Source organism: Epargyreus clarus, unplaced genomic scaffold, assembly GCF_041222505.1.
Source record: "Epargyreus clarus isolate Ecla_fem2 unplaced genomic scaffold, WU_Ecla_fem_2.2 ptg000014l, whole genome shotgun sequence".
Classification (NCBI taxonomy): domain Eukaryota; kingdom Metazoa; phylum Arthropoda; class Insecta; order Lepidoptera; family Hesperiidae; genus Epargyreus; species Epargyreus clarus.
The window spans coordinates 17,238,665-17,266,153 of NW_027332222.1; the positions used below are offsets into that span (position 1 = coordinate 17,238,665).

The 27,489-nt window shown below is 43.4% G+C and overlaps 2 protein-coding genes across 7 annotated transcripts in view; one reads left to right on the forward strand and one right to left on the reverse strand.

Annotated features, from left to right (window-relative positions):
• The window catches only part of Sec16 (endoplasmic reticulum export factor secretory 16), a 28,435-nt gene extending 15,149 nt beyond the window's left edge, over nt 1–13,286 (reverse strand). For 3 of the 5 annotated variants that reach the window (XM_073079302.1, XM_073079301.1, XM_073079306.1), the window contains exons 1-10: nt 12,900–13,286; nt 9,741–12,712; nt 9,401–9,663; nt 8,889–8,936; nt 5,764–5,880; nt 3,865–4,029; nt 3,060–3,153; nt 1,354–1,398; nt 742–841; nt 179–320 (exon numbers count right to left, since the gene is read on the reverse strand). In XM_073079302.1, coding sequence (XP_072935403.1) covers nt 179–320; nt 742–841; nt 1,354–1,398; nt 3,060–3,153; nt 3,865–4,029; nt 5,764–5,880; nt 8,889–8,936; nt 9,401–9,663; nt 9,741–12,712; nt 12,900–12,974 — 4,021 coding nt within the window. In that variant the 5' untranslated portion in view covers nt 12,975–13,286. The remainder of the gene's footprint in view (nt 1–178; nt 321–741; nt 842–1,353; nt 1,399–3,059; nt 3,154–3,864; nt 4,030–5,763; nt 5,881–8,888; nt 8,937–9,400; nt 9,664–9,740; nt 12,713–12,899) is intronic. The other 2 variants (XM_073079303.1, XM_073079304.1) reach the window with 2 other exon arrangements.
• A 7,465-nt stretch (nt 13,287–20,751) lies between these two features.
• On the forward strand, nt 20,752–27,024 carry LOC140747071 (uncharacterized). Of its 2 annotated transcripts, XM_073079315.1 has the most exons (9): nt 20,752–20,955; nt 21,039–21,397; nt 21,901–21,997; nt 22,339–22,437; nt 22,562–22,680; nt 23,020–23,192; nt 24,111–24,298; nt 25,506–25,615; nt 25,924–27,024. In XM_073079315.1, the coding sequence occupies exons 3-9, from the start codon at nt 21,907–21,909 to the stop codon at nt 26,008–26,010; spliced, it is 867 nt and encodes a 288-aa protein (XP_072935416.1). In that variant the 5' UTR covers nt 20,752–20,955; nt 21,039–21,397; nt 21,901–21,906; the 3' UTR covers nt 26,011–27,024. The 2 variants fall into 2 exon arrangements, with proteins under 2 accessions (XP_072935416.1, XP_072935414.1); XM_073079313.1 differs by lacking the exon at nt 21,039–21,397.
• Nucleotides 27,025–27,489: the final 465 nt, after the last annotated feature.

The window sequence follows — 27,489 nt, forward strand, 5'->3', positions numbered from 1 at the left end:
TCGGCAATATAAAGTATATCGGAACTCGTCCATACATTGCCGTCACACGCGCGACAGCGAGAACAAAATATACCGCCGATATCGGTCGCGATGGTCGAACAATCGCCGTCACGACATATCAAAATAGTCTCATTCCCGGTATCGGGTCGGCGTCGGTGCGGTGGACGCGCTGGCTCACCCTTGAGGAGCGGGCCGGGGTAGGCGGCGAGGTCGGGCGCGGGCAGCAGCGCGGCCAGCGGCAGCAGCTGCACGGCGGCGGGGCGGCCGTCCGCCGGGTACGCCGCGCGCACCACCACCAGCGCGCGCGCCGACAGGCTGCCCTGCGGGGTCACACCGGTGCGACAAGCTGTCTTTAGCATTTTAAACGAATCATAATGCCGACGGGCTGCTTGAGAACTTCTCTTGAAGAAATACCGTAGCGTTCCGACCGTAGTTCGTGTATCTTTCTACTTTTTCTCGACTTTACATGAATTTTCAACAAATTCAATATTAATAAATTATTTTAAACCTGCAACAAGTCATTCTAGAAGTATTCGGAATTATTCAATTAAAAAAACCCACGAAGACATTTGTCAGACAAATATCTCTGTTTTCGATCTAACTATTACTAGCCACTATATTCACAAAAACTAACTCACTCTCCTAGACAAATTAATTGTCCAAATTATTCAATACGTAATTAAAACTCGTCTCTTCTTACAAAAAATCTCTTAAAGTAGCAGAGTGGGCTAGTGGCGGTACCTTGATGTGCGCAGTGGAGAACTTGAAGGGCGTCATGCGCTCCGAGCGCACCGTGGACTCCTCCAAGTGTAGGTTCAGCGACGCGTCCGTCGTCAGCTCCCTGGGATCACATCCACGTTATTATTACTATTTATGTACACTAAGCTAATATGTTTCAAATATTGATTTATTAAAAAGTGGAAGTATAAATATTACTGAACTCTTGAATTATGTATGAGTAATATGTAGTTTATAGGTCAAGATACGTCAACAATAGTTTAACAAAATTTACATACAGAAATATTGTAAAAAGGAAGATTGTGATAGGGGTGCCAGTCAAAATGCATAAAAATATAAACCCAACATGATTCATACTAAAAGCTTGTATGTACTACCATAATTCACAAAATGATGGTAAACGAGCCGTTATGAATGCAAAAAGTGAAAAATTTATCATACAACAATAGGTACACATATCAATTTTATTATTTACTACTATAACTATTGATACTGATGATATAAATTTAAAACTCTCCCTCTCAATATTCCTGATATCGTGGCCAGTTTATCTTCTTCAATTACAAAGCAGAGGTTGATATCGTATAAAAGTGATACGTGCACCGTACGATATACCTGTCGGAGTAGTCCGGCCGCCAGCCCGCCGCGCGCCACGCCTCCCTGCGCGCACACTCGCCGCTCAAGCCACGCGCTAGCTATGCTCGCAATGGCCCGCACTTGTATTACAACACCATTGTAAAATGGATTTAACCATTTACGTGTCATGGTAATTGCATTCATAAAATTAAATGATCTATCTTAGATAAAACCTCGCCCTTGCCAGCTGATTATGTGACAGATACACGGGGTTACTTTTCGGAATGAAAACAGATATTTGATCTTATTTTCTTACAATACAATACAATACGGCTATCACTGTTACTTAACGATAAATTCATTCACAGTGATCCTGATATATAAGAATAAAAACTACTGAAAACATTTCACAGTTCTTGTCATGAGCATTAATTAATTGCACGTAGTTAGCGAGTTTAAAACAATTTAAAAGATTATACAAGTATTTTATCATTATTAAGGAAAGCAGAGGCAACTTCCCTCATAAATCCACTGAATCCTTAAAAATCCATAATAAATTTTGAGCATACTGTGCGGGCTATTGCGAGCTGAGGTCTACCCGTACGATATGCGAAGCGGAGCTCTCGATGCCATTCCATGACTTAAAAAATATCTTCCTTCGGATGATAATGTACACTTGTGAAAATGTCTATATGAAATTACGTGAAAGTTGCAATAAAAATAAATTTAACAAACGATTCGTGCATTCAGGAAGTATTAATTGCATAGATGTCTAATGACTGGTTATTTGAATGGCAAGGAGGCATTTTGCTACAAATATTACATTTGCTATAATACAAAATATATATGTATAAAATATTATAAAAAAAAGACACGCGGTAATCCGTCCCTTGCCTAATCCGGCGCCCTTTAAGGCGTGGAAGTACTCTATAATCCGACAAAGTCGGATTACCGCGAGTCTAGTGTCAAACCATATTTTAGACCAAAAACTCGATAATTTAAGAAAAATATCTACAAAAATATAAACAATTGGGTATTTATAACCGACTTCAAAAATATTTTTACAATACAAAATTATTCATATTGCACCATGTATACCCATGGTGATTAAAATCATTGTATAAAGTTGGATTATTATGTAAAAAAAGTATATTTTTTTAAAGCATTACAAGCTCCCGCTGTTTCTTTTGGTTGTTTAATTTTACCAACCGCATACTAGCTACTCCCTGTTTTTGGGTAGAAATTATTCATGGTTATGAGTATGGAGCGAATTAAACGGTTATAGTCTGCGCCAAACTGCTAGTTCGCTCTGAAGTTATTGCGCAAAACTATGTACACAAGCATGTATTCCGTAGCATAGTCCTTACGATATTAACGCTATTCGACGCAACTCGTTTCTACATTCAGAGCGGACTAGCAGTTTGGCACGGACTATACAAATTAAATGATGTATTTGAACTGACTGTGTGGTTGGTCGATGTAAGATGTGGGTGTTAATAAACTAGGTGCATAATAGGAATAATATAAGCTTTATTTTTTATTCTTGAGCCAACCGTAGTAATCCACATCCTTCCATCGAATGGAAGAACTGCTTTATAACAGAAACAGGTGTCGTTCCACCATTTTCCTGTTGCTTTAAATAGTTCTCTTTAAGATGATATTATATGTGGGTGGAAGCGAGTGTTGCAGTAGGAGTGTACTCTGCTAGAGTGTATGTGCTTGTGTACATGTGTGTGTGCACGTACGTGTCGTTCCCCTTGAGCCCGTTGGCGCTGGAGCGGCCCGAGTGTCCGCTGCCGCGCTCCTCGCCGCGCGCCTCGTACGGCGCCGCGCCGTACCCTGCACGCGCAAACACAACTTCACATTTACATCTTCTTCATTTGGCATAACTTTCTTATTTCGCACAAACATAGGTTGACGTCTTGAAATACTTTTTCCGGATTCCGCCGCGTGAAACTTCATTTGAGTATAAACGAGTATAAAGGAAGTTGCAACAACAACCGAGAGCACGTGTTCGTTACCTTGACACGTGACAGCGGACTCGTGAGTCTCGTGTCAAGCGTCCAATAAAACTGTGTAATACTTTTCTTAATGGTTTCACTCTAAACGATAAATGCGTACTTAGACAGCCATATAATATACAACAATAAAGTACGTTATATGCGTAACACCGTGCATCAAGGAGTAACATATAGAACTAACTTTTCTAATACTTAGCTTTAATTTCTTCACAATTAGGATACATGGAGCCGCCATATTTTCTTAAAAATAAGTAACCTTATCTGATTTATGTAAACTGCAGATAATATAGTTTATTTTATATATTATAAAATATACCCTTTTAAAAAAAAAAACATTACCTACGAAAGCACAATTAGCTGACAGATAGCTAAGTATAAAGTAAATTATGTACCTTTTTATTATTCATAATGCAATTTTAAATTAATAACTGAATTATATCTACAATAAATTCTTTTATTGGTAAGGAGTGTAGACATATCATAGGTGATAATAATCCCTCTTAGATACCGGTATAAGGAGTTCTGTTACCTTCAGTGTACATCTTGAGCGCGCGCTGGTCGAGCGGCGCGTGGCCGGCCATGAGCTGCTTGTAGATGCGCATGTAGGCGGCGGGGTCGGTGCGCCGCAGCCGCTCGTAGTACTCGTACTGGCGCCGCTGCAGCGCGTACGGGTCATACGCCACGCCCCCGTACCCTGACAAACGTACATAATACTTATATTTCTCAAACGTTGAATTTTTCGCGTTCCTCCATTGTTCTATTGTAAATAGAGATGGGCAAAACACCCGGTTTAAACCCAGTACTGGGTTTAAACCCGATAAAGACCCGTTTATACCCTCCCACTGGGTATTTATTTGGGTATTTAAAAATGATTTCATAAAATCTTTGGACAGTTTTTAAAATATTTATTCAAATCAAATATTTATTGAATAGATATACTAGAAGTTACTACGGTATTTTCAACGTTTTTACATTTTTTAATGTTATATTTTTGAGGTTTAACCTATTTTTTTACTCGACTGCCACAGAAGGATTATGTTTTTCGCGCATATTTTGTATGTTTGTAAATCTTTTTAATACATTTGGATCTGGTTAGATATTTAGACAGTTAAGGTGTATATTTGTCTAAAATACCAAAGTGTCATTTTTTCATAGATAGGAGGATTTTGAAAAAAAACTGAAAGGAGTTACGAGGTAAATTGTGATAAAAAATAAAACTGCATCATTAGATTTTTTCGAAAATCGGGGAATCGAACGAGTTCATTTAAAAAAAATCACACCCTGTATTATTCCATCATCGCACAGTGTCGCTTACAAGGGTCACATTCTAGAAAGTAGTAATATATGACAAACTAAAAAAAAAGTGATATTTTGAAAAACTAATGCAGTTTAGTTTTTCACAATATCGGCCTCGTAACTCTATTCAGCTTTTTTTAGCTGATCCTTATAGTTTAGGATTAAGTCTTGAAAGCTCACTTCAAAATTTCACCCTTTAATAAATATTTTGTATACTGTAGTCAGAGGACGACATATACTACTTTTTATCAAGGCAACGTGTATGTTACGTTTCCTGATACAAGTCGAACTCACACAAGGAGGGTTCCGTACCACCCAATTATCATATATTTTTTCATAGCAACCATAGAAGTAAATGTCTTGTGAAAATTTGAACTGTCTACGTATTACGGTTCAATAGATAAAGCGAAATATGCTGAAAAATTTTGATGTTTTTTTATTATTAGTATTTGTTGTTATAGGAGCCACAGGATATTATATTCTAGAATAACAACGGGACGTGGACATTGTTTGAAATTTGCATCAAAGGCATACGCTAATTGGCTTCTTACCTAAGTCTGCATCTATAATCGCGTGATAAAATGGCATTTTTGGCGCTGTAAATGTCTTTTTACAGTCCATATTTAGTACAGTATCATCATCGAAGTAATAATTGCGCTTAAAAAAGGATAGATATGCATGAAAATAGTAAATACCCGAATAAAAACCCATTTTCGGGTTTAAACCCTATTTCTTCCCAACGACCGGGTAAAAACCCGGTTTATTCCCGATGGGTTTAAACCCTCTGCCCATCTCTAATTGTAAACAATTAGTTTATGGTTATCTTGTACTCTGTAAATGTACAAATATAATAAGTATCGCTTTATCATCGGTTGTCAACCGATACAATTATTCCAGATATGATGATGATAGACCCCCACTCTTTGGGACAGAAAACCATCATTTAGTATCAAGGTAAGGTACCTCGGAATATATTTTGGTATCCTCCACTGTCAGATCCACTAATATCCTATATTTTTACCTGTTTCCATCTTAACACTGATAGCTAGGCTATGTCAATTATACGGAGAGAAGCGAGCTAAGCACCCTTAAGTTCGGATGCATGTATCTGCGGCCAAGGCAGGCTACTTACCGTCGTAGTAGGGGTCGGGGCGGTGCGAGCGCGCACGGCGGCGGTCGTCGCGCGGCTCCTCGTCCGTGGCGCCGGCCTCGCGCGAGCCCGCGCGCGACGGCGATGAGTAGCTCTCCCCTGAAACACGCAATACGCTCACAACATCGCCACACCTATGTGATTTTAACTCACCAATAGGAGCTACTCGAACTACTGCCCTCGTTTCTTCACGTTTCTGACCTTTTTAAATGGTGTCCTCAAATAGGTACATACTGATGTAATGTAGGGTTATAAAGTGACGTGGTAAAACACATATGAAGAGAACAAAAATCAAAGAACAGAGTTATAAAACAGAAGGGTTATTTTTATTGATACTACGATGTTCAATCGTAGCTACAAAAGTTCCGTGAATCGTCTTTTCAAATACGATAATATAATGTTAAAATAGCAAAGTAGATTATGTAAAAAGAAATTAAGTTGCAACATGTTTAATTAAATTAAAATGTTCATCAAGTAGGTATTATGTAGCGATCGAATCGATAAAGGTTCGTTTTATCGGAACCTTGCATTACGAGTAATACATTTTGAAACTCAAATCACGTAACATCTTTGGAAACGATAACATTTCGTGAGATTATTTCTACGCGTGTACATTAAAAGTTGCATAGTATATTACACAACACATCTCATGATTAATTCTGAGAACTAATGAGGAAAATAATATTCCTAAAATGATTTTATATCTGTTTTAAAAAGTATGAAATGCACGCAACCAAAGCCAGAACTTATATTGTTATTTTAATTCAAGTCGGTTGTTGCACCGTTGTTACTTATGCTTCTTTGCATATTTAATTTGCGATATTTATTTGTTACAGCAAAACCACTCAACATCAAACATTATGTATGTATTAGAACGTACAAAATGATTCCCATAGAAATGAATTTCACGCGTATGACGTATGCCGTATGCGTATGTTATCAGTCCTCGGAGCGCCGCGGCGGGCACCGGCGACGACGCCGCGCGCCCGCACGGCGCCGCTCGTGAATCCGTACTTGGTACTGTGTCTTATATAACACACATTAGCCTTGAATTAATCTCTCGAGATTTGATTGTTTTATTGATAGCTTTTGTAATTAGATTGGTATTTTTTATTTATTAAAAATTAACACAGTTTTGACAATTTTAATATCATAATTACTTCAATCAGTAGATAACATTATTGGTGTAATGTTCGAATGAAATTAATAATATATTTGCATGAAAGCATCAGTTTTCTTCAACTAGTTATTAAGCCAATTTAATACTAAATTTGATCACATTAAAATTTCATTTATTGAAATGTGATGATTCTTAACAGAGAGTGTAAAAAATGTAAAAGAAGAAAAAATATATCATTTTTTCATAAAACCTAAATAGGTATTCCATATTACTTTATGTAATTATGTGATGTAAGCATGTGTTATTTACAAATTCATTGAAGGCGCTCAATGTTGAGCTACTTTATCGTCGTTCAATGACTAAGGTGCAATGTGTGTTTACTTTGAAATATGTATTTAGACAGCAAGTCCATGCATGCGCCACGTATGCCAGCATTCTCCGCCAGCTGCACCCCACTAGCCCCCGTAATGTGTAATATAAGATCCAATGCTCACTACTCATTACCTTATTGCAGGGGTTCCCAATCTTTTGTAACCCGCGGCGCAGTTACAAGTTTAATATTCTTTCACGGCGCCCTGTGCCCTGTCTCAGCTAACTATTTGAAGAAGACAGTCGAAAGAAATAGGTAACTAAAATAATAGTAGTTACCTTAGGTTGATCGAAACGAATTTAAAACACCACAATATGAAATTGTACAATACGTTATTATAAAATAATTTAAACGGAAAACAAGAAGAAAGACTTGAGAAAAAACAAAAATTAAATACGATATGTATTCAGTCAAATCAATGATGCTAGGTGAGCTAAGTGATCTCCGCGCAGAGTTTCAAAGCGGGGAATATCACTTGACACTGCTATTCTCATTTCTTGCTCCACATTGATCCGATATTTGTTCTTTATCACAGCTACATCTGAAAACCCAGCTTCACATAGATATGATGTTGCAAACGGAATGAAATGTTTTAATGCTTTGGAATTTTGGATGTTAAATTTGGATATTCATTTTGAATCGATGACCAAAACGCCAATATCTGTGGTGTCCAATGATTAGAGGATCGACTCACGGCGCCCCTCTTTACTTTCTACGGCGCACCAGGGCGCCGCGGCGCACACTATGGGAACCCCTGCCTTATTGTATTTAATCAATTCTTTACTCAAATGCACTTGCGCTGAATATGAGCTCATAAATATTTTGTGCAAAGATAAATACATTCAGGTGATTCAGGTAACCGAGCACCTGTTCGAACACCTGGTAAAATGTGATACTTGTTTACTGTAATTAATAAACAGAAATCACTAAAGGAGACACTTTTTATATAAACACAAAAGCATAATAACTAAGAAGAAAAAAATGTATAATTATTATGATAGCGTATTATTATAATCTTTGGCTTCCAGCTCCTGCTCCTTCCAGATTGAAATTTCACATAAAGTTTTAATTCAAGCAGGAGACCCCGGCCCAGCACTATGATAGGAATACTATATGACGAAATATAATTACATCAAATATAAACACGTTTAATATTATTACTCCTAGGTATTAAGACATGAACGATACAATAGTGCAGCTGTTCAAACCAATTATAATTTTATTGTTTCATTAAATAAGTAAATGACACTAAAAAAATACCATATAGTTATACACCTGGTATTAGTAGTAAAATGGCTTTGTATAATTAATTGAATTAAATCAGTACTCGACTAGCTGCAGATGTAATACGTAGAAATCCAAATTTGGCACCTACGTTACTTTGCATTTTAGACATATGAAGTATGTAAACAACCGCGCATGTGACAACAATACATGTGAATTTACTAACCACTAAATTAGCCTGACGTTCGTGAGCAGAATATAAAAAAATAAAGAGTTTATTCTCTTGAGGGTTGTATGTTACATTACACATTACACGGCGCGCGGCTTGCAGCGAGCGAGCGAGCGCTGCGTGCACAGAACACTGCATGACACACCAGTATGTTAGATCTGTACCTTGTGCATTACTACTACCGGACTTAGCATCGCCCGAGAACGTCACAACTGGAAAACAAAACAAACATAAACACCTATCATTCATTACAATTTCATTTTCTTGTGTTTGTGTTACATTACAAACCCGATTTACGTTAAATGTATTGATTCAAATAAAAACAACAAGTTAATATATATGGTTCATAATATTTTGATGGTGCCCTAAATTTGATTTAATAAATTTTACAAGTATTTTATAAACAAAACAAAGTTAAATTCTTAAAAGTGATATTGTACTAAATACATATCACTAACTAAGCACTGGAAAATGAAAATAGTGTGAGGTGATTTTTAACTATTGTTAGAAAAGTATAAATTGCTTCGAAATAAATGTGCAAGTGGGTCGGGATTCAGGTGCATAATAACACTGCATGATTATATTCGTAGTAGAAAAATATTTGGTTTGGTTACTTATCTTCTTAAAGTAAAATTGAATGTTGACGGTAAAGTGTTTAATGTGGATTGTATGTTACCTCTCCTGCGCTCGTCTTCATCTCGGTCTCTCCTCTGGTTGCCGTACTTCCTGGTGGGGTCGATGTCCCGGTAGGCGCGCTCGTAGCGGTCGCGGTGGCGCTCGTCCCGGCGGCTACGGCTGGGCCCGTCACGCTCGTCGTCGTATCGCCTGTCTCGCTCTATCGTATTGTAACGCCTATTGCGCTCCCGCTCCTCCTGACGCCGCTCCTTGTCTTCTGGTCGTGGCGGTTTCGATGATTTATATGATCCCTCCCTGTAGCGCCTACGAGAATATTATTGTTTATTTCAAGTTTCAGCAGTTGAACAGTTTGAAAAAGTTTTAATAACAAATTAACAAACCTGCGCTCTCTTTCCTTATCGCTGTAATAATCAGTGTCTTCTGTTTCGTATCTGTGCCCCTTGCGCCTGTATCTGCGGCTATCGGGACTTTCTCCCCTGTCCCTCCTGTCACGATCCCTGTCTCTTTCTGCGTCTTTATCCTTTCTGTCCTTATCGGAGCGTCTGTCGTCCCTGGCGGAACGTCTATCCGGATCGCGATCGTATTTTCGGTCGTTTCTAGAGTACCTGCCTTCTTTATCCCTATCTCTATCGCGAACCTTATCCCTGACTCTGTCGCGCTCGCGGTCCCGGTCACCATCTCTCGAAGATTTACGCTTGTCTCTGTCTCTTCTCGGTGAAGACTTGAACGTTCTGTCTCTTTCGGAATCTTCACCGGAGGTAACACGATTCAGAGACTGCCTTCTCGAATTATTTGCTAGACTTTCTATGGAATCAGTTGCTTCGTGAACTCGATCTTTACTTGCATCGATAGGGTTAGAGTTGGCTCCGTCAAAAGTTGGGTCACGAGAGTACGATACGTCGGTTGAGGAAATTACGCTCAAATCTTGCAAGTTTTCACCCTCCATGGTTACTTCTCGTTGTTGCTCGTCCAAAGGTGCACTATAATCCGGAGACGCGTCATTTATTTCTCGAGTATTCATAATATCTCTAGCAGGGTTTCTAATAGTCTGATCTGTGTAATCAGAACCGTCGACATTTTGCTCTCTAATGTCCGAATGACTTACATCAGCAGGTATTGCATAGTCATGATCAACTCCGGTGACAACTCTTTGATCATTTGAATTACCAAAGTTGGAATTTGTATATTGCATAAACTCATCGTTACTGGGCTCACCTGGCACCATTCTGTCTAAGCCAATAGGTCTTCTTTCAGCCCCTCTGCTCGTTGGTGGCTGAGCATAGTTATCAGGAGTTTGTTGACCATCTGCCTGCCTGTATGGGCGTCTATTAGAATCTGTTGGCTGTCCATCAATTTGTCTATCCATATAATTGTCATTTGACTGACTGAAACTGTGATCAGTTTCAGTTTGCTGTCCAGGGACCATCCGTGCGAGACCTGGAGGAGGTTCGTCGCCAGATATATTTAAATTTTGGCTGTATTGTGAGTCTTGCTGGCCAACACCCATTCTCCTTAAACCTGGCAGTGGACTATCTCTACTAAAATCTGTATTTTCACCGTAGTCTCCACTAGATAAATGTGCAGTTTGTAAATACTCATTTCGATCATTTTGTGGAGCAATTTCTAAGTTGTCAGGCACTTGTTGCGAGACAGGCATTGGTCGATACGCTGATACTTGTGGCTGGTCAGGTCTTTCTGAGTTATCAGGGGTGGTTTCTAAATTTGCACCAAATCCTAGAGGCACTCTATTTTGCTGGGAAACTTTATTGACAACAGCAGGTGAAGACAAATTACTATTAGGGATTGATTGAGAAAATGCTTGTGCAGGTATATTACCTGGTGCTTTTGCTATATTTTTATGGGAAAAAGGACCTGCATGTTTAAAAGGATTCTGAGTAGAAGGAAAATTGGCTGGAGGAGGTATGGATGACATTGAAGGAAAACTAGTTGGTGGAACAGTCGCTGGAGCATTCTCAGGAAAAATATTAGATGATGAAGCTCCTACGGGAGCAGGATGGTTGGCAGACAGCCCAGGTGAAATTCCTGTAGATGATGGTTGAGGGAAATTTGCTGGAGGTTGATGCAACTGTTGCTGAGATGTAGGTGGCACTGATGGGCCAGCCAAAGCTGTAGATACAGGTGGTGTAGGCATAGCTGTTGGAATGTGGGTTTCTGTAGAATAAAAATTAGCAGGTGATCGAGCAGTTGCAGATGTTGGGTGCAATTCTGGTAAATTTTCTGGTGATAAAATATTCTCTGATCCTTTTCTCATATGTGTTGATTCAGGAATTTCATGATTAGAAATGCTCATGTCTTGCATTGGATTTAAAAGTTCATCATGCAGTTCTCTTCTACCTGTATCTTGGACATTGTTGACCTCAACAGGGTCATCTGACTGTTTAGACCAATCTATATTTTTAGAGCTCAAATCTTCAAATCCAGATTGTGAGTAATTAAAATTTGAATTATCAGTGTTTAGACCTGGACTACTCTTACTAGAATTTCTAGACTGATTTTCACTTCGGTATGTACCCTCAGAATGAGTTTGAGGCCCATCACTTGATTCCTGAGACATTTGGGATTCAATAGACCACTGTGGTGTCAAATTTTCTAAATGGAAACGCTTTCCTAAAGCTAGGTTGGGTAAGCGGTCCTTGACCACATCTTTGTCACTAAGGTTTCTAATTTCTTCAGATGGATGCTGAGATGATAAGTTACTGGGACTTCTTTGAGAACTGATGTCATTTACTGGATTGTTATCAACTACTGGATTTTCAACAGAAATTGAAGCAGAATCATCACTAGCTTGCTTTATAGGCTGATCTTTAAAGTCTTTTTTATCTTCCATGGACCAATTCCAACTATCAGTAGCCGCAAAGCTCTCTTCAATAACATTAGCATTATTGAATACTTGCTGCTGTGGCACTGCAGGGGTAGGAGCAGGTTGAGGCAAAGTTTTCTGGGCTTGTTTAGATGCATCTTCCCAGCCCCAATCCCAGTTATCCTCCCATGTATCTGAATTTGCTTTTGTCTGAGTATAGTTCTGCTGAGGAGCTACTTGGGGTGGATAATAATTTTGTTGGTATCCTTGTGGCACATTGTTGTAGTTTTGGTTACTGTAATTTTGGTTGTACTGTACAGGTGGCTGTTGGTAGAACTGGTTTGCATTACCTGCAAAACCCTGCTGTTGATACACTTGACCATATTGCTGATTGTACTGGGGGGTCTGTTGAGGCATTTGCCACATTTGAGGTTGCTGTTGTGGTGGTTGTTGTTGTTGTTGTTGTTGTTGTGGAACATTCGCTGGCGTATTCTGATAATTATTGTACATATTTTGTTGATTACCATAAGGCTGAAATAAAGGATACACTAATATAAAAACTGAGAGATATACATGTTGATTTGAGTTAATAAACAAAGCTATGAACTATTATCAATCATATGGTATGCAGTATTTATCAATCATATGAAAGAGGAGCTCGCTAGGTGTCGGACCACGTCATTGTTTACGTCTGTACGCACATAACCTGAAGACTCACCTGGGGCGCTCCGTAGGGCTGTTGCTCGGGGCCCGGCGGCGGCGCGCCGCCCTGCGCCCCCTTCATCCACGACATGCCGCGCTAGCACCGCTTACGTAACATGCGAATCAGCCCCTCGCATATGTTGCGCCCGACACAAACAGCCTCGTCACTATCATGGAACCGAACCACATTCACAACACTTTCACTCTCTAATGAGATCTGTTTAAGACTCCCGATAGAATCACGGCTGCGCTAGTTTTAATGAGACAACAACAGAGACAGCCGTGTGGATCTAACTACGCCTGCTTTCTAATATTTCGTCGATTTATTTGATGAAAGATTTGTTGACAGCAACCCATCGATCGAAGGTGCCCTGTTGGCAGTGTAGCCATGCTAATTTTGTTTCAAAATAGCTATAAATTTGGATACTCGGATTGAATTGTTACTGTTATTATTAAATACTCTCTTTATTAAATATGTAAATATAATGTATGCTTGATATAAGATTTAACAAAACATTTTCTCTGAAGAAAAACTAAATATTATTAGAAAGTTAATCCTTACTCCTTACTAATATTATAAATCCGAAAGTAACTCTGTCTGTCTGTCTGTCTGGTTGTCTTTTCTTCACGCCTAAACCACTGAACCGATTTTAATGAAATTTTGTACAAAGATAGTCTGAGACCCGAGAACGGACGTAGGATAGTTTTTATCCCGGAAATCCCACGGGAACTAGGGATGGCGATCTAAGATCGATTAATCGGAGAATCGATCTTTTGAACCAAAAAGTCGATTATTTTAATCGATATCCTTACTAATCCTTACTAATATTATAAATGCGAAAGTAACTCTGTCTGTCTGTATGTCTCTTCTTCACGCCTAAACCACTGAACCGATTTTCATGAAATCTGTACAAAGGTAGTCTGAGAACCTAGAATGGACATAGGATAGTTTTTATCCCAGAAATCCCACAGGAACTAGGGATAGTGATCTTAGATCTATTAATCAGAGAAGCGATCTTTTTGACCAAAAAAGTCGATTTCTTTAATCGGTCTCCGGTAATGCATTCTACCTACGTTTGTGGGTCTTTTGGCATACTCTAAATAACCATGAGTTTAATGAGTTCTTGCAATCGGAGACGGTTGCAACATTATATTTGTTTATATAGATTTATTGGGATTATAATAGGGGTGGCAATTCTTACCGGAAAAGATCGATTTTGAATCGATTCGAATCGAAGTGCAATAAATCGATTCACAAAAAATCGAGGCCCTAAGAATCGTTCTATCTTCGATATTTTTTCGAGGATAGCGAAAAAAAAGGTTATCAGGATCAAACAAGCACTGAAATTATGTATCCGTCAGCAAATCCTTACTTCCTTACTAATCCTTACTAATATTATAAATGTGGAATTAACTCTGTCTGTCTCTTCTTCACGTCTACACCACTGAACCGATTTGAATGGAATTTTGTACAAAGACAGTCTGAGACCCGAGAAAGGACATAGGATAGTTTGACATAGGATAGTTATATCTTTGAACGAACGATTGTTCCAGCGGTGCGAACACCGCGCCTCTCGAACGTCCACGAAGTTTTGTTACTACAAAAGTTAAGTGCCGAGTGTGTCACAAAGAGTGCCCTTGTCAGGATTGCAGTGCAATTGGTTGCCTTTCATTGGATTGCAGTGCAACGTTGGATTGCAGTGCACCAATTGCAAGGGGAACCAAGGCTTCTAAGCCGGACGAAGAGCCTTCGAGTACCCCCCGGGACAACTTTTCGTAAGTACCCTCCGAAAGTCTCACTTCGGGGTGCGAGCGAGAGAACACACCATAGTGTGTCTCCGTACACCCGTCCCTTTCGTGTGTGAAAGGGTGCGAGTGCCGGAGTGACCGCGCGTATTTAAAACCGCCGTCGTCGCTGGCGCCTTACTGGGCTCCGCACAAGCGCGTTTCCCCCGGTAGGGATGGCCGCGCGACGGGAGAAGAGCAAGGAGGGAGCGCGCCGGTCCCCCGGCGCGAACCCGCGAAGCCTCGAAAGGGACGAGGGTGGACGCCTCTCGGTGCGTGATATATTCGCGCCCCGGAGTGAACTGCCTCGACCAGCTGAGGAACCCACGCACACCATAGTTATGGTGAGCAGTGGCCGAAAGGGGGCTCGGAGAGGCTCCGCCGCCGCCACCACCAGCCGAGTAAGTTCCGCAGGAGCCCGGCAGGAGGAGGAAGACGAAGTGCCCTTGCCCCCAAGACCCGAACAGGATATGCCGGTCCTAGATCCGTCGGAGCCGACACCTGCGGCACCACCATCGCCGCCTCGGAGGGCGAGTAAGATCCCCAGACGGGTCTCGCCCTCCGACTCGCCTGAAGATCGACCCGCGAAGGTGCCGACCTTAAAGCAGCAGAAGACCCATTCCTCATCTGAAGAATTTGAGGATAGCATAGAGGAAGTGGAGGCTGTGGTAGACACTGCTCTCATGCAGTCTAGGTCCCCCCCGCGCTCCCCCTCCTCATCCTCACAGCCCCCGAGGGCGCCTTCCGTCGAGGCCGGCCTTGACAGCACATCATACGCGGCGATAGCGTCGCGATCGCTGTCGTCGCCGGTTCACGACGAGGTCCCCGCGGACCCAGCCATTCCCGCACCGACCTCACGCCCTCCTTCCCCTGTAGGGCTAAATATGGAAGCTGATAGGGACGGGGTTAGTGGCAGCCCAGTCTCACCAGGAGCAGTGAGACGAGAGCACTCATATGCCGCGGCAGCGTCGGCGCAGGCGCCACAGAGCGCCGCTCCTACCCCACCCCCAATGGCGGCTGCTGGAGCAGCGCCGTCCTTATCCGTCGTCGGTGAGTCCCGCGGGAATCGAGTCGACGACAGGGCCAAAGGGTATCCGCCCATAGTAGTGGAACGGCTGCCTAATTGGGTGCAGCACTTCGAAGCGCTGCACACCCGATTGGGCCGGGCGCCTAGCGCTCGGCCCTATGGAAGGGGCATACGCTTCCGCCCCTCATCCCCGGAAGAATACAGGGTAATCCAAGCCTACCTGACCGCCCTCTCGGAAACTGAGCCGGACCTCTCTTGGTTCTGTTACACCCCGAGGGAATCCCGCCCCACTAAGGTGGCTGTGCGTGGATTACCCGGGGATACGAACCCGGAGAGGGTGTGTGAGGCGCTCAGGGGGCTTGGGTTCCCTGTACGCTTCGGAACCCACATCCCACCACAGAAGGGTAGACCCGGCTGCGTGTTCCACGTGCAACTGGACCACATGGGGCAGGAGGAGCTCGCTAGGCTCTATAGGGTCAACGAGCTACTCTACATGCCGGGGGTGGTTGTTGAGGCGTGGACGGGCCGCAGCGGCTTGGCGCAATGCCATAGGTACCAAGGCTTCGGCCACTCCTCATACAATTGCTTCCGACGCCTTAAGTGTGTCCGGTGCGCGGAGGCGCACGCAACCCGGGAGTGCCCTCTCCCGCGAGACGCTCCAGGCAAGTGTGCCAATTGCCAGGGGCCGCACAACGCCAATGATAGGCGATGCCCGGTCCTGAGGAAGGTGGCGCGTGCCAGGAGCGTACACCTACGACCCCCAATCCCCGGCATACGCCAAGTGCGGAACGCTGCTCCCCCTCCCCAGGTACCCCCTGCCAGAGGACGAGCGCCCACCGCTATGGGGCACCATGTGCGCGTCGTGGAGGAGTATGCTGGCACGACTGGTGCATCTCTGATGGCACCCGCAAACGCGCCGGCGCCTGGGAGGCATGCCGTTGTTAACAGACGTCGGCGCGAGAAGCGTAAAAGGTTGAGGGCGGCGGCCCGGCAGGTACCACTTGCCGAGTCGACCCCCCATCATATAGTAGCCGACCCGACACCCGAGACGCATCCAGCCGTGGCAGAGGCTCCCACGCCGGCGGCACGGCCGGCGCCGACGCAGACGCATGAGTCCGCGGCGGCATCGGCGCGGCCGCCGCGTCAGCACGCACCACGCCCCGTCCGTGCCCATCCCCTAGCCCAGGCTGTCGTCGTGGAGGGCACTAGCCGACAGGGACCGCAGAGGCGGCCAAGGGTCGAGGTAACACTACCGCCCACCCCCCGCCCCCGCCACTCCCAGACTCCTATCCCCGTTGCGCGGCCCTTTCGGGCCCTCGGGCTGGACACGCCCGCAGATGTGTTCATCACAGCCGCACAGGCAATCTGCGAGGCAGTGGCCCAGCACCCGGACCTTGTTACGGCCGTGCGTAGGATCGTGTCCGACCTCCTTGGAGTCCAGTGCGGCGTCTCTCAGGGTGCTGTACTGGAATCCAGGGGGGATTAAATCCCACCTGAGCGCGCTGCGACGTCTCGCACACGACCAGGACATACATGTCGTGCTCCTGGGCGAGACCAAGCTGCGGCCAGGCCTCGACCTGAAGTTGCCCAACTACCACGTGTATCGGCGAGACGAGACCACACCAGAGGGGCTCCCCTACAGGGGCACCGCGGTGGCGGTCCGTCACGACGTAATGCACGAGGAGTTGTCATTACCGCCCTTTAAGTTTACGCGCTCTATAGGGGTCGCACTTAAAGTGGCGGAAGGAGAGCTGCGTCTCTACGCGGCATATCGCCCGCCAGGTCCCCAATTTGACCCGCAGGACATCCATAACATCTTGGACGGTGGTGCTCCGACCTTGGTGGCTGGTGACCTCAACGCAAAACATCTGGCGTGGGGTTCTAGAGTCATCAGCCCCGCGGGTCGGAAGCTGTACTTAGACGCCGAGGCCAAAGGGTATGAGGTACAGGGGCCCGAGGCTCCCACCCATATCCCCTCGGTTGAGTCCCACCGTCCCGATGTCCTGGACATAGTATTTCACAAGAACCTCCCGTGTCCAGTCCACGTGGAGGTGTTGTATGACCTAGACACACAACACCTGCCCATCTTGGTCACCCTTGGTGTAGGGGCGGCGTGTGTAGAGCCCCCCAGAGCCCGCAGTAAGACGGACTGGGAGAAATTTAAGAACCTTTTAACAGCTATTAAATTCAGCGGCCCTCTCTCCTCACCCGAGGGAATCGAGGCCGCCACCGAGGTATTACAAACCTCTATACAGAATGCCCTGGCGGCCTCGACCACCCAGATCCCTGTGGAGGCGGGTCGCTACTCAACACCTCTCCCAGCTCGTCTGAGCGAGGCCCTCGCTAAAAAGCGTAGACTGCGTGAGCTCTGGGCGCGCACCCGATGCCCCCGGGTCAAGCGTGACCTCAATGCGTTGGCCGAGCGGCTGTCTGTTGAGATGGCGGAGCTGCGAGGTGCCGCCTGGGAGATGAGGATCGACCAGGCGAGCGAGACGCAGACGTCACTTCACCATTTGAACAGACAGCTGACTCGAGCTAAGGTCCCCGTCACCCCCCTCCTAGATGGCGAGGGGCGGCGGGTCCACGCAGCAAAGGACCGCGCGGAGGTGCTTGCGGAGTACATGCAAGTGCAATTCTCACCGCACCCACCCGCACCGTACGTCTCCGCGCACCATGAGCAAGTAGAGGGTAGAGTCAGGGATTTCCTTAGGGGTCCGACTCCGGCACTCGAAGGGATTGAGTTCATCTCTCCCACAGAGGTAAGGAAGGCGGCCTCACGTCTATCCAGGCGTAAGGCTCCAGGCCACGATGGGATCCCTAACATGGCGCTTGGTATGCTGTCCCGAGGGGCCCTGGTCGCTCTGACCCGGGTCTACAACGGCATCCTTCGCACCAGCCATTTCCCGACCATCTGGAAACTAGGGAAGGTAATCGTCCTCCCGAAACCGGGGAAAGACCGCCGTCTCCCGGGTAGCTACCGCCCCATAACTCTGCTGTCAACCACAGCCAAGCTGTTTGAGAGGCTGGCGTTGAAACGACTGCGCCCGTTCCTTAATATAAGGGACGAGCAGTTCGGATTCCGCGCTGGCCACTCTACAACGCTACAGCTCACGCGGGTTATCCATCATTTGGCATCCGAGCTTAATTACGGCCGTCACACCGTCGGCGTCTTTCTTGATATAGAGAAGGCGTTCGACCGTGTATGGCACAGTGGGCTCGTGTGCAAAATGATGGATACACCTGCCCCGGCGGGGCTGACACGGTTGATAGCATCGTTTTTAAGTGAGCGGCAGTTCTATATTTCGGTCGAGGACGTCGCCTCAGACCCTAGGCCCATATGTGCGGGGGTGCCGCAGGGCAGCTGCCTCTCGCCGTGGCTCTACTCGCTATACACCAACGACGTTCCCACCCTTCGCGGTCACCTGGAGGATTGGGAACGGGACGTTATGCTCGCGTTGTTCGCAGACGACAGTGCGTACTTCGCGTCATCCCGCCGAGCTGAACTAGCTGCCGCCAGGATGCAGCGCCTGCTCGACCTACTACCTATGTGGCTGGATAAGTGGCGCATGGCTGTCAATGTCGGTAAGACAGTCGCAATACTTTTCAGCCGCAAGCGTATTATGCCGTCGCCGCTACGTCTCCGGGGAACGGAGGTAGCTTGGCAGACTCATGTTAAATACCTAGGATGTAGCATCGATCGCTCGTTGCGTATGACCCCGCAGGTGGAGTACTCGATCCACCAGGCCCGAGTGGCCCGAGCGATGCTCCGACCGGTGCTTACATCCAGGTTACCGTTACGAACGAAACTAGGTATCTACAAGACCTACATTCGTTCCCGACTCACCTACGCGACGCCGGCATGGTACGCGTTGGTCTCTAGGTCGAACCGGCAGCGTCTCCAGGCGCAGCAGAACCTGGCCTTGCGAGCGATCGTGGGGGCTGGTCGCTACGTCAGGAACGACGTGTTGGAGCGCGACCTAAAAATTCAGTCTGTGGAGGAGTTTGTGGTCCGCCTCGCTCGCTCGATGTACGAGCGGGCTGAGGCCGGACCACACTCCCACCTAAAGGGGTTCGCGCCCCTTCACGATCGACCACCTGAGGGGCGGCCGCTCCCGCGGGAGCTCCCGGGGTTGGTTCCTCCCTCCGACCATCAGGAGGGGGACTGCCAGCTTGGTAACTTGACCGAGTCCCGTACCCCCCGCTAAACAGCGGGGTTGGTATAATTTTAATGTTGTCTCATTATATTATAATATTATTTAATATTATTATATTATTATGAAAGAATATTAAAAAAATCCGGGGAGTATTCACTCCCTTGAGAATTTGCCCGGGCAAAGAGGGTACCCTCGAGACCCGAATAATCCCTACCCACCCCCATATTGCAAACGCAGACGCGGCATATGAGAGGCCGGTGGGTACGAAGTCCCGTCTTGCGTCTTGCGGATAGTTTTTATCTCGGAAATTCCACCAGAACGGACTCCAGTAATGGATCGATTCAGTGAATCGATCTTTCAACACAGAAGATTGAAATTCGATTTTCGATTTTACCTACAGTTACTTTACTTATCCATTAGTTGATCATCTATCTATTTATATAAAAATGAATATTTGTCTATATACATTTTATAGAATCGGAAGCTATGCATTTGATCAAGTGATGATCTTTTGCAGAGTTGTTGTCCAAGAGCCCACGAAGGCTTGGGAGTTGGTAAGACTAAATTTCGACAGATGGCACCATTGTCATTCCAATGAAAGTACGAATTTTCTGTTTTATGTATGTCATATTATATCTTTAAAATGCGGGCGAAGCCGCGGGCACCACTAGTTATCTGTAAATCTTTGCTATACCTACTCTTTGTGTCACACCCATAGGTTACTATACTCTTTGGCCACACTATGTTTTTTGTTTTACTTTGGCACCATAGAGTATTATTATATTATATATATACAGTTTCGCACTTTTGAGTTTTGACATATTATTTTACTCTTTGGTTTTGACAGTTTGGAACTTTGGAATGATGATTTCAATATTTTCAATTTGATTCCCTCCTAGTGCCTCCTACCAAAGAGTAAAATAATATATGCCTTCCTATCCTGAGACCTGATTGTTGAGTTTCATAAAGTTTCATTTTCATTACATTTATAAAGTACTCTGTGGTCTCTGTGCGTACTCTTGAGATTCGTAGAAACTAATCTTAGCTCGTTGAGTAATTTTACATTTTATCAATTTCTTTAAAGAACAGTAGGATAGCATTTCAGGGTAAGATTTCAAAGAGTTCATTTTTACGTGCAAGATTTGCATTTTATTTTAAACACTTTTGAAATATTCATATTTGCTTTTAGCCATGGCGGAAAATAAACTGCGAGCTTCTCCTTTTATTCCGTTCGGCAGTGTTTTTGACTATTACGCTGTTTGTCCACTGCCACCGTCACCGAGCCGATATCGATAATTGATGACGGCGCCGAAGTAGCGTACATACATTTACTGTAGCAGCTTGTCCACCGCACGTCCGTCATCCCGGCCGCCGATATTTCGAGTAGATCGGCGTGACCGCTACATCGGCACCGAGATTTTGACTGGCTGATGTACCGGCAATATAAAACATATTGGAACTTGTCCATATACTGCCATCAATGCCAGCAGTACACTGACAACAGGAACAAAATAAACCGCCGATATCGGTCGCGGTGGACTATAACTGGTAACTATCGCCGTCACGACATATTAAAATCGGCCCCAAAATAATTTCGTTCTCGGTATCGGCTCGGTGATGGTGCGGTGGCCAAACGACCTTAGTGTAACTATTTAGTCGTTCTGGGTATAGATAATACTTACCACTCCTTGCAATGACACCATACAATTTAAAAACACTCGTAGAATGGTTTTGTGGTGCCACTGCCTCTTACGAAGAACAAGAACCTCATTTACAATGCCTGTATTTGTAAAATTTGGAATTTGTGAGAAGTTAATTTGATATTATTAATGATTATATATAAACAATTAACAGCTTATTTCGTGCAATCACTCTTAATTTTGTCGGCTCTCATACTTTCTTGTCTGAGTAATTGGGTAACATGACATAGAAAAATGTATAAGTTGTATGTTCTTTCCGATTTACCCATTGATGAACATGAACATGGAGGGAGTGACAAGCGTGACAGTGAACACAGAACATACTTGGCATTATAAGATACAATCTTTCAGATAATCATGTCCCAGTCATCAACTCCAAATGAGAGTGCGACACCACAGCAGAATATGATGTTGTATCGGAAGCTTCGCATTGATCTCCAAGCGCTAAGTAAGTATTTTGATAACAGGGTCTATAGCAAAGGTTGCCTAGAATATTTAGATTTGCTTGCACTTTTAAAGTTAATCTAAAATAACCATAAATTGAACTGTTTTACAGTTACTGTTATTTAAAATTTTGCTGTGGGCCCAATAAGATTCCTTTCAAGTCTTCAGTGTCCACAAAAAAGGTGTTATCCTTTAGTTTGAGACTGCATTGACTTGCACTTTGAAAATGAAAGGACTCGACACAACAAATATTGCATCGCTAATACAACACAATATCATATCTATAATTTTTTCTGCAAACCATTTAATATTTATTTTATGCAAGATGATACTTGTTAATTGCAGGTAGTAATTTAGCTGACAATGACAAGCGCATAGAGGAGATGGAGAGGGTATTGAATATGGCTAAGGAAATCACGAAGACTTCTACTAATAGAAGTGTTGGTGAGTGTTACAAATTTGATTGAAACACACCAGTGATCCTGATTAAACTTTACAATGATGACTAATATAGTTTACATGAAGACAAATATATCATTTAAAATGTATGAAACATGATTGATTACAGGTGAGAGGCACTTCGACTCATGCTTGATACTTAAAGTAGGCGAGCAGGTGGTGCAGTGTGCACAGGACATGGTCATCAACAGCAACGTGTACAGCTGGAGCGAGCTTGCAGACCACATTGTAAGTATGTCACATTAGGGTAAGCAAAAAAAACTTTAATTTTACCTTCCATTACTTACCATGTAAATATCCTCTGTTTAAAGTTTGAGCCCCTAATAAAATTTATAACCCTTACAGTACCTACTGCTAACTACGTAATTACAAAACATATTTTTACTGCTTTGAATCCTACTGAATGACATAATTTTTTCTAAGTCTTGACATTCTATTCGTGTTAATAAGAAATTGACACTCACTTAAGCAAATTTATGTTACATTTTCAAGTAGCACCCCATAACCTTCAAAACTCTATCGAACCACAATCGCCGGTGACACCGGTCCCTCGCCGATCGATTGCAGAGCGACAAGCCCTCGTACTGGGAGTTCGGGCTGCCGCTGGCGGTGCGGCCGGGCGCGTTCCTGCTGGGCGCGCTGGCGGCGGCGCCGGCCCCGCGCGCCGCGCCGCGCCCGCGCCAGCCGCAGCGCCAGCGCCGCCGCCCCGGCGTCGCGCAGCGCCCGCAGAACCTGCAAAGGTCGCCTATCCTTCCCTATTGCCGAACCTGGCTCCTCGGCCGAAACAGAACCTTCGGCAGGGGCGGCCCTGGGACGGTGCGAGCCGGGCGACCGCACCGAGCGCCGTCACGCGAACGTCACTATTTTTGAGGAGACTAGGCTGGGAATTGAATGGTTACGTGAGCGACTTGGCAGCAACATATATATTTTGTGCCGCAACTGTAGTGCGATCTGAAAAAAATACATCGCCAGGACATAGGGAGCGCCATCGTGAGACGTCGCTAACCTAACCTAACATTTTTGTTAGGGCCGCCACTGACCTTTGGTGTCTATTTCTAGCTCAAAAAGTTCGGTTTCGGCTGAAACACTAATTTTCTTTTAAACTGTTGAAAATTGACAATTACGAACTTATAGGAGCACTTATTCAAGTTTCATCTCTTAATTTATGTTTTTTAATCCAATAGGGGTTCATGAAATGAAATATTAATTAAAATTAAATAAATATAAATGAAAGTTCGACTTATCAAAAGTGGCTTCTCGGAATACTGATAGTCAAGTAGACAAGAAAATATAAATGCCGACGACGCAAACACCCGAGTAATGCCGTACGCACCCGAGAGTTACATACGCTTAGAAACATACTCTCGTCTCAATTCACCCAAAACCCCTTTTATCTTAACTAAAACTTTGCATGCACAAACCGGATCTTCAGTCACGCACTAACTATATCACATGATCATGTTCAAATGTATACCAAAATAATGGTTCTGGTTCTGGCTAATGGGGCGCGACACTTTATTATCGTCCTACTTGAAGACTGGTAAGAGTGTTCACAGGTGGCGGGACCACTTCGAAATAAACTTAGAAAACTCCACATTACTTTAGAATGCTAAAACTATTAACTTAGATACTCATATAGATAGAATGTTTTATTCCAGGATGGAGCTGCCGCAAGAGGACTTGGCGATAGTGAAATCGATCCACAAGTTTATCAAGAAGAGATCCGAGCGCGGGCCGCTGAGCTACCTGCACTGCGTGCTGGACCCGGCCAGCTTCTGCCGCACCGTGGAGAACATATACCACGTGTCGTTCCTCGCGCGCGATGGGAAGGTCGCCGTGGATATAGGTATTATAAATCACACTTAAGTTCTTTAAGTTTTACGGGAAAATATACAAAATTTGGATAATATATAAATGAATCGCATCGCCTTTGATTTCAAGTTTATAGTTTTATTTATGGCATAATGATTGTATTAAAGAATCAAACAGTAATTTATTCTAGTAAAATATGTATTGAGGGGATTCTTAAATTACTCAGATTGAATATAAACATTAAGATTAATTTCCATGTCGTCTGGAATCTGGAACACTAATCGGAATGAATGGCGTCACGCCTCACGCGCATTACCGTATCTTGAACTTGTCTATACAATGTCAAGGCGTAACAATACCAGCGGACTCCGCTCAACCAACGTATTTTGTAATAGAAGAATTTTCGGCTACCTATAACTGTTCTTTACGAACGATTTCTTCTTAGTCGAATCCTCATGACTGAGGGTCGTGACCATCAAGAACAGCCTTGTCTACGATAGTCTTCCAAGTATTGCGATTCTGTGCAATGTGTATGGAATTGTAGATTGTGGTGTTGCTAGTTTTCTTGACAACATCTGTCCATCGGGTTGGCGATCTCCCTCTGCAACGCTTTCCAGCCACCTGACCAACGACTATCAACTGTTGTGTAGTTGTCTGGGTCTCGTCGTGCCACGTGACCGAAGTATTTCAGGACCCGTTGCAAGCAAACCGTGGAGAGCCTGGTTCGAATATGCAGTTCTGAGAGAATTGACGCATTGGTTCGGCGCGCTGTCCAAGAAATAGCCAACAGTTTGCGCCAGCACCACATTTCAAGGGCATCCATTCTTGCTCTTATTCTTGCTTTCAGTGTCCACGTCTCTGAAGCATATAGGAATATGGAAAAGATAAGGGTCTTTACAAGTTTAACTTTTGTGGTTCAGCTAATGCCTCTGTTCCTCCATATCTTTTCCAATCGCTTCATCGCAGATTTTGCCAGCTGTGCTCTGCGCACCACCTCTTTTTCGCAGTCGCCGTCGTTGGTAATCAGGGCGCCAAGGTATATGAGTTGGTCCACCGCGTCTAGGTCTTTTAACTCATGTGTCCTGCTCAAGGAGTTCATTCTGTCCACGAACAACTACGAACGATTAGACATCAATATTTGACAATATTGTTATGTAACACGCCGAGTACAGTATTCTATGTTAACGTGTTAAGTGATAGAAGGTTGCAACTGAGACATTATTTATTTATATGAATTACAGACAATAATCACGGCATCCCCATGCTGCGGGCGGTGGAGGGCGGGCGGGCGGACCAGCCGGGCGGCGACAACAACCAGTTCGTGATGTCCATCGACATGGCGCGCTGGAAGGTTGCAATCTCATTGTTTATTTCTATATAACTAAAACAGAACATGATGTTGTTTTATAGCGCAAAGTACTTGTGTGGAGTAAAAGTGAATGGAGTATTGGTATGTGGCAAATTGTCAATGCCTGCATTCACTTCTGTGTGGCGATTGTGATCTATTTTTTATCTCATATACCTACTTGTTCTTAATTAAGCTACGGGTATTAATATCCTTTTAACATACTACCATAAACATCCTTCATTAATAATTACAAAGTGACATTATAATAAAATTTAAACTTTGTTTGTATGATTGATTTTATGGATTTCCAGAGTTTAGTACAAGCTTGCGGCATCAGAGAAGCTATGATGAAGTTCCAGCAGGATAGTTCAGGCCGCGTGACGTTACAGAACGTGTAAAGTTGAAGAACTTTTAGTTCCATTGCATCAGCACCTTGCAAGTTAAACTTCTCCACATACGATCAGTACAATCGGAACATGACATAGTCTAAGATCAGATAAAATCACGAAGTTCAAGAGTTCACAAGAAAGCATTTAAGCATATCTAATTATAGGAATGATTTATATTGTATATTGTGAATATTGTTGATGTAATGTTATACACACACATCCATTTCAGTATTTAGGGAAAAAATTATGTTAATATGTCAAAGGTTTATGGTTAATTTACAATGCCAAAAATTAAAAATGTTAAGTTTATGCCAATAATTTAGATTGTAACCTTAATTTGTTACAGTCGTTCAGTAACATCATTTAACTTTATACTAGGTTCCTTATTATTTCACACGAATGAGTCTGTTATGTATAATAATGTAAGAAAAATGGTAGATGGAAGAGCTATGATTTTCTAGAAGTGTTTATTTGAGCAAATATAATTCAATTGTCCATCTACTGAATGCCATAAAGAACAGAAAGTACAGCATGTAACTGCTATAATATCATATAGACTAAATAAAAAAATAGAGTTAAACATGCACTTGGACAATTTTTTGGCTATGACCAAAGTCAACACTGTTGGTTGTGCATCTGGACCACCCGGTACATAAGTAATTTCAGATTGATATGTTTTGCTTATTACTCCACTGCTGATTTAATGAAGACTGCCTTCGTCTTCTACTGAGATAGCTACGGGAAAAATGGTCTGTAGAATGCACTGTTTCTTCACCATTTTTAAGAATAATATAAACAAGATTCACCCAGGTTAAATGTTTTTTCCAAGGTAATCATTTCCAATTTCTTGGTCACTGGTATTTAAATATTCTATTGTGATTGTTAAGTCTTTAAATATTGGATCTAAAATTAGTGACATTCCTTGGTACAAACTTATTTTCTATGTAATTGAATAAGTATAGTTACCACAAAGTGATTTTTATTTTTATATGTTTTGTAATGTAATTAAATGTTTAATATTGACATGTTTTTTATACCCTTTAATTTATGTCGGAGCCCGCCAGCGGTGCTAACGATTAGAATTTTACGACATCCTAAAACTTATATGTTTTTCTAAAATTATTTTAGATTAAGTACATATTTTAGAGTATTTTAGATGAATTTTATTTACGATTTGCACCATGTCACAGTAGAAATATGGTCCATATTTGTACTGTGACCATGTGCTACAGTTAACTGGAGGCAATACAAGCGAGTATTAGTATTCATTATGGAAGCTCATGAATAGTTTATGTGTTGATTACGCGGTGAGCTTTTGCGGTGGATTTTCGCTCACTGCGTATAGTTGACGATTAATTTACGTTTTATTAAGCTGTGAGTAATCCGAAATCTTTCTGACTGACAATGTTAAGTAACATAACGTACTACGTATCGTTTAGTAGGCATGATTTATAGGTTTGTAGGAAACCTGATTAAATACCACACGCA

Coding starts and splice junctions, on each gene's coding strand:
- LOC140747071 (XM_073079315.1), top strand. CDS start 21,907: ATGTCCCAGTCATCAACTCCAAATGAGAGTGCGACACCACAGCAGAAT. Junction 22,681..23,019: donor GCGAGCTTGCAGACCACATT/GTAAGTATGTCA, acceptor GATCGATTGCAG/AGCGACAAGCCCTCGTACTG. Junction 23,193..24,110: donor CGCCCGCAGAACCTGCAAAG/GTCGCCTATCCT, acceptor GTTTTATTCCAG/GATGGAGCTGCCGCAAGAGG.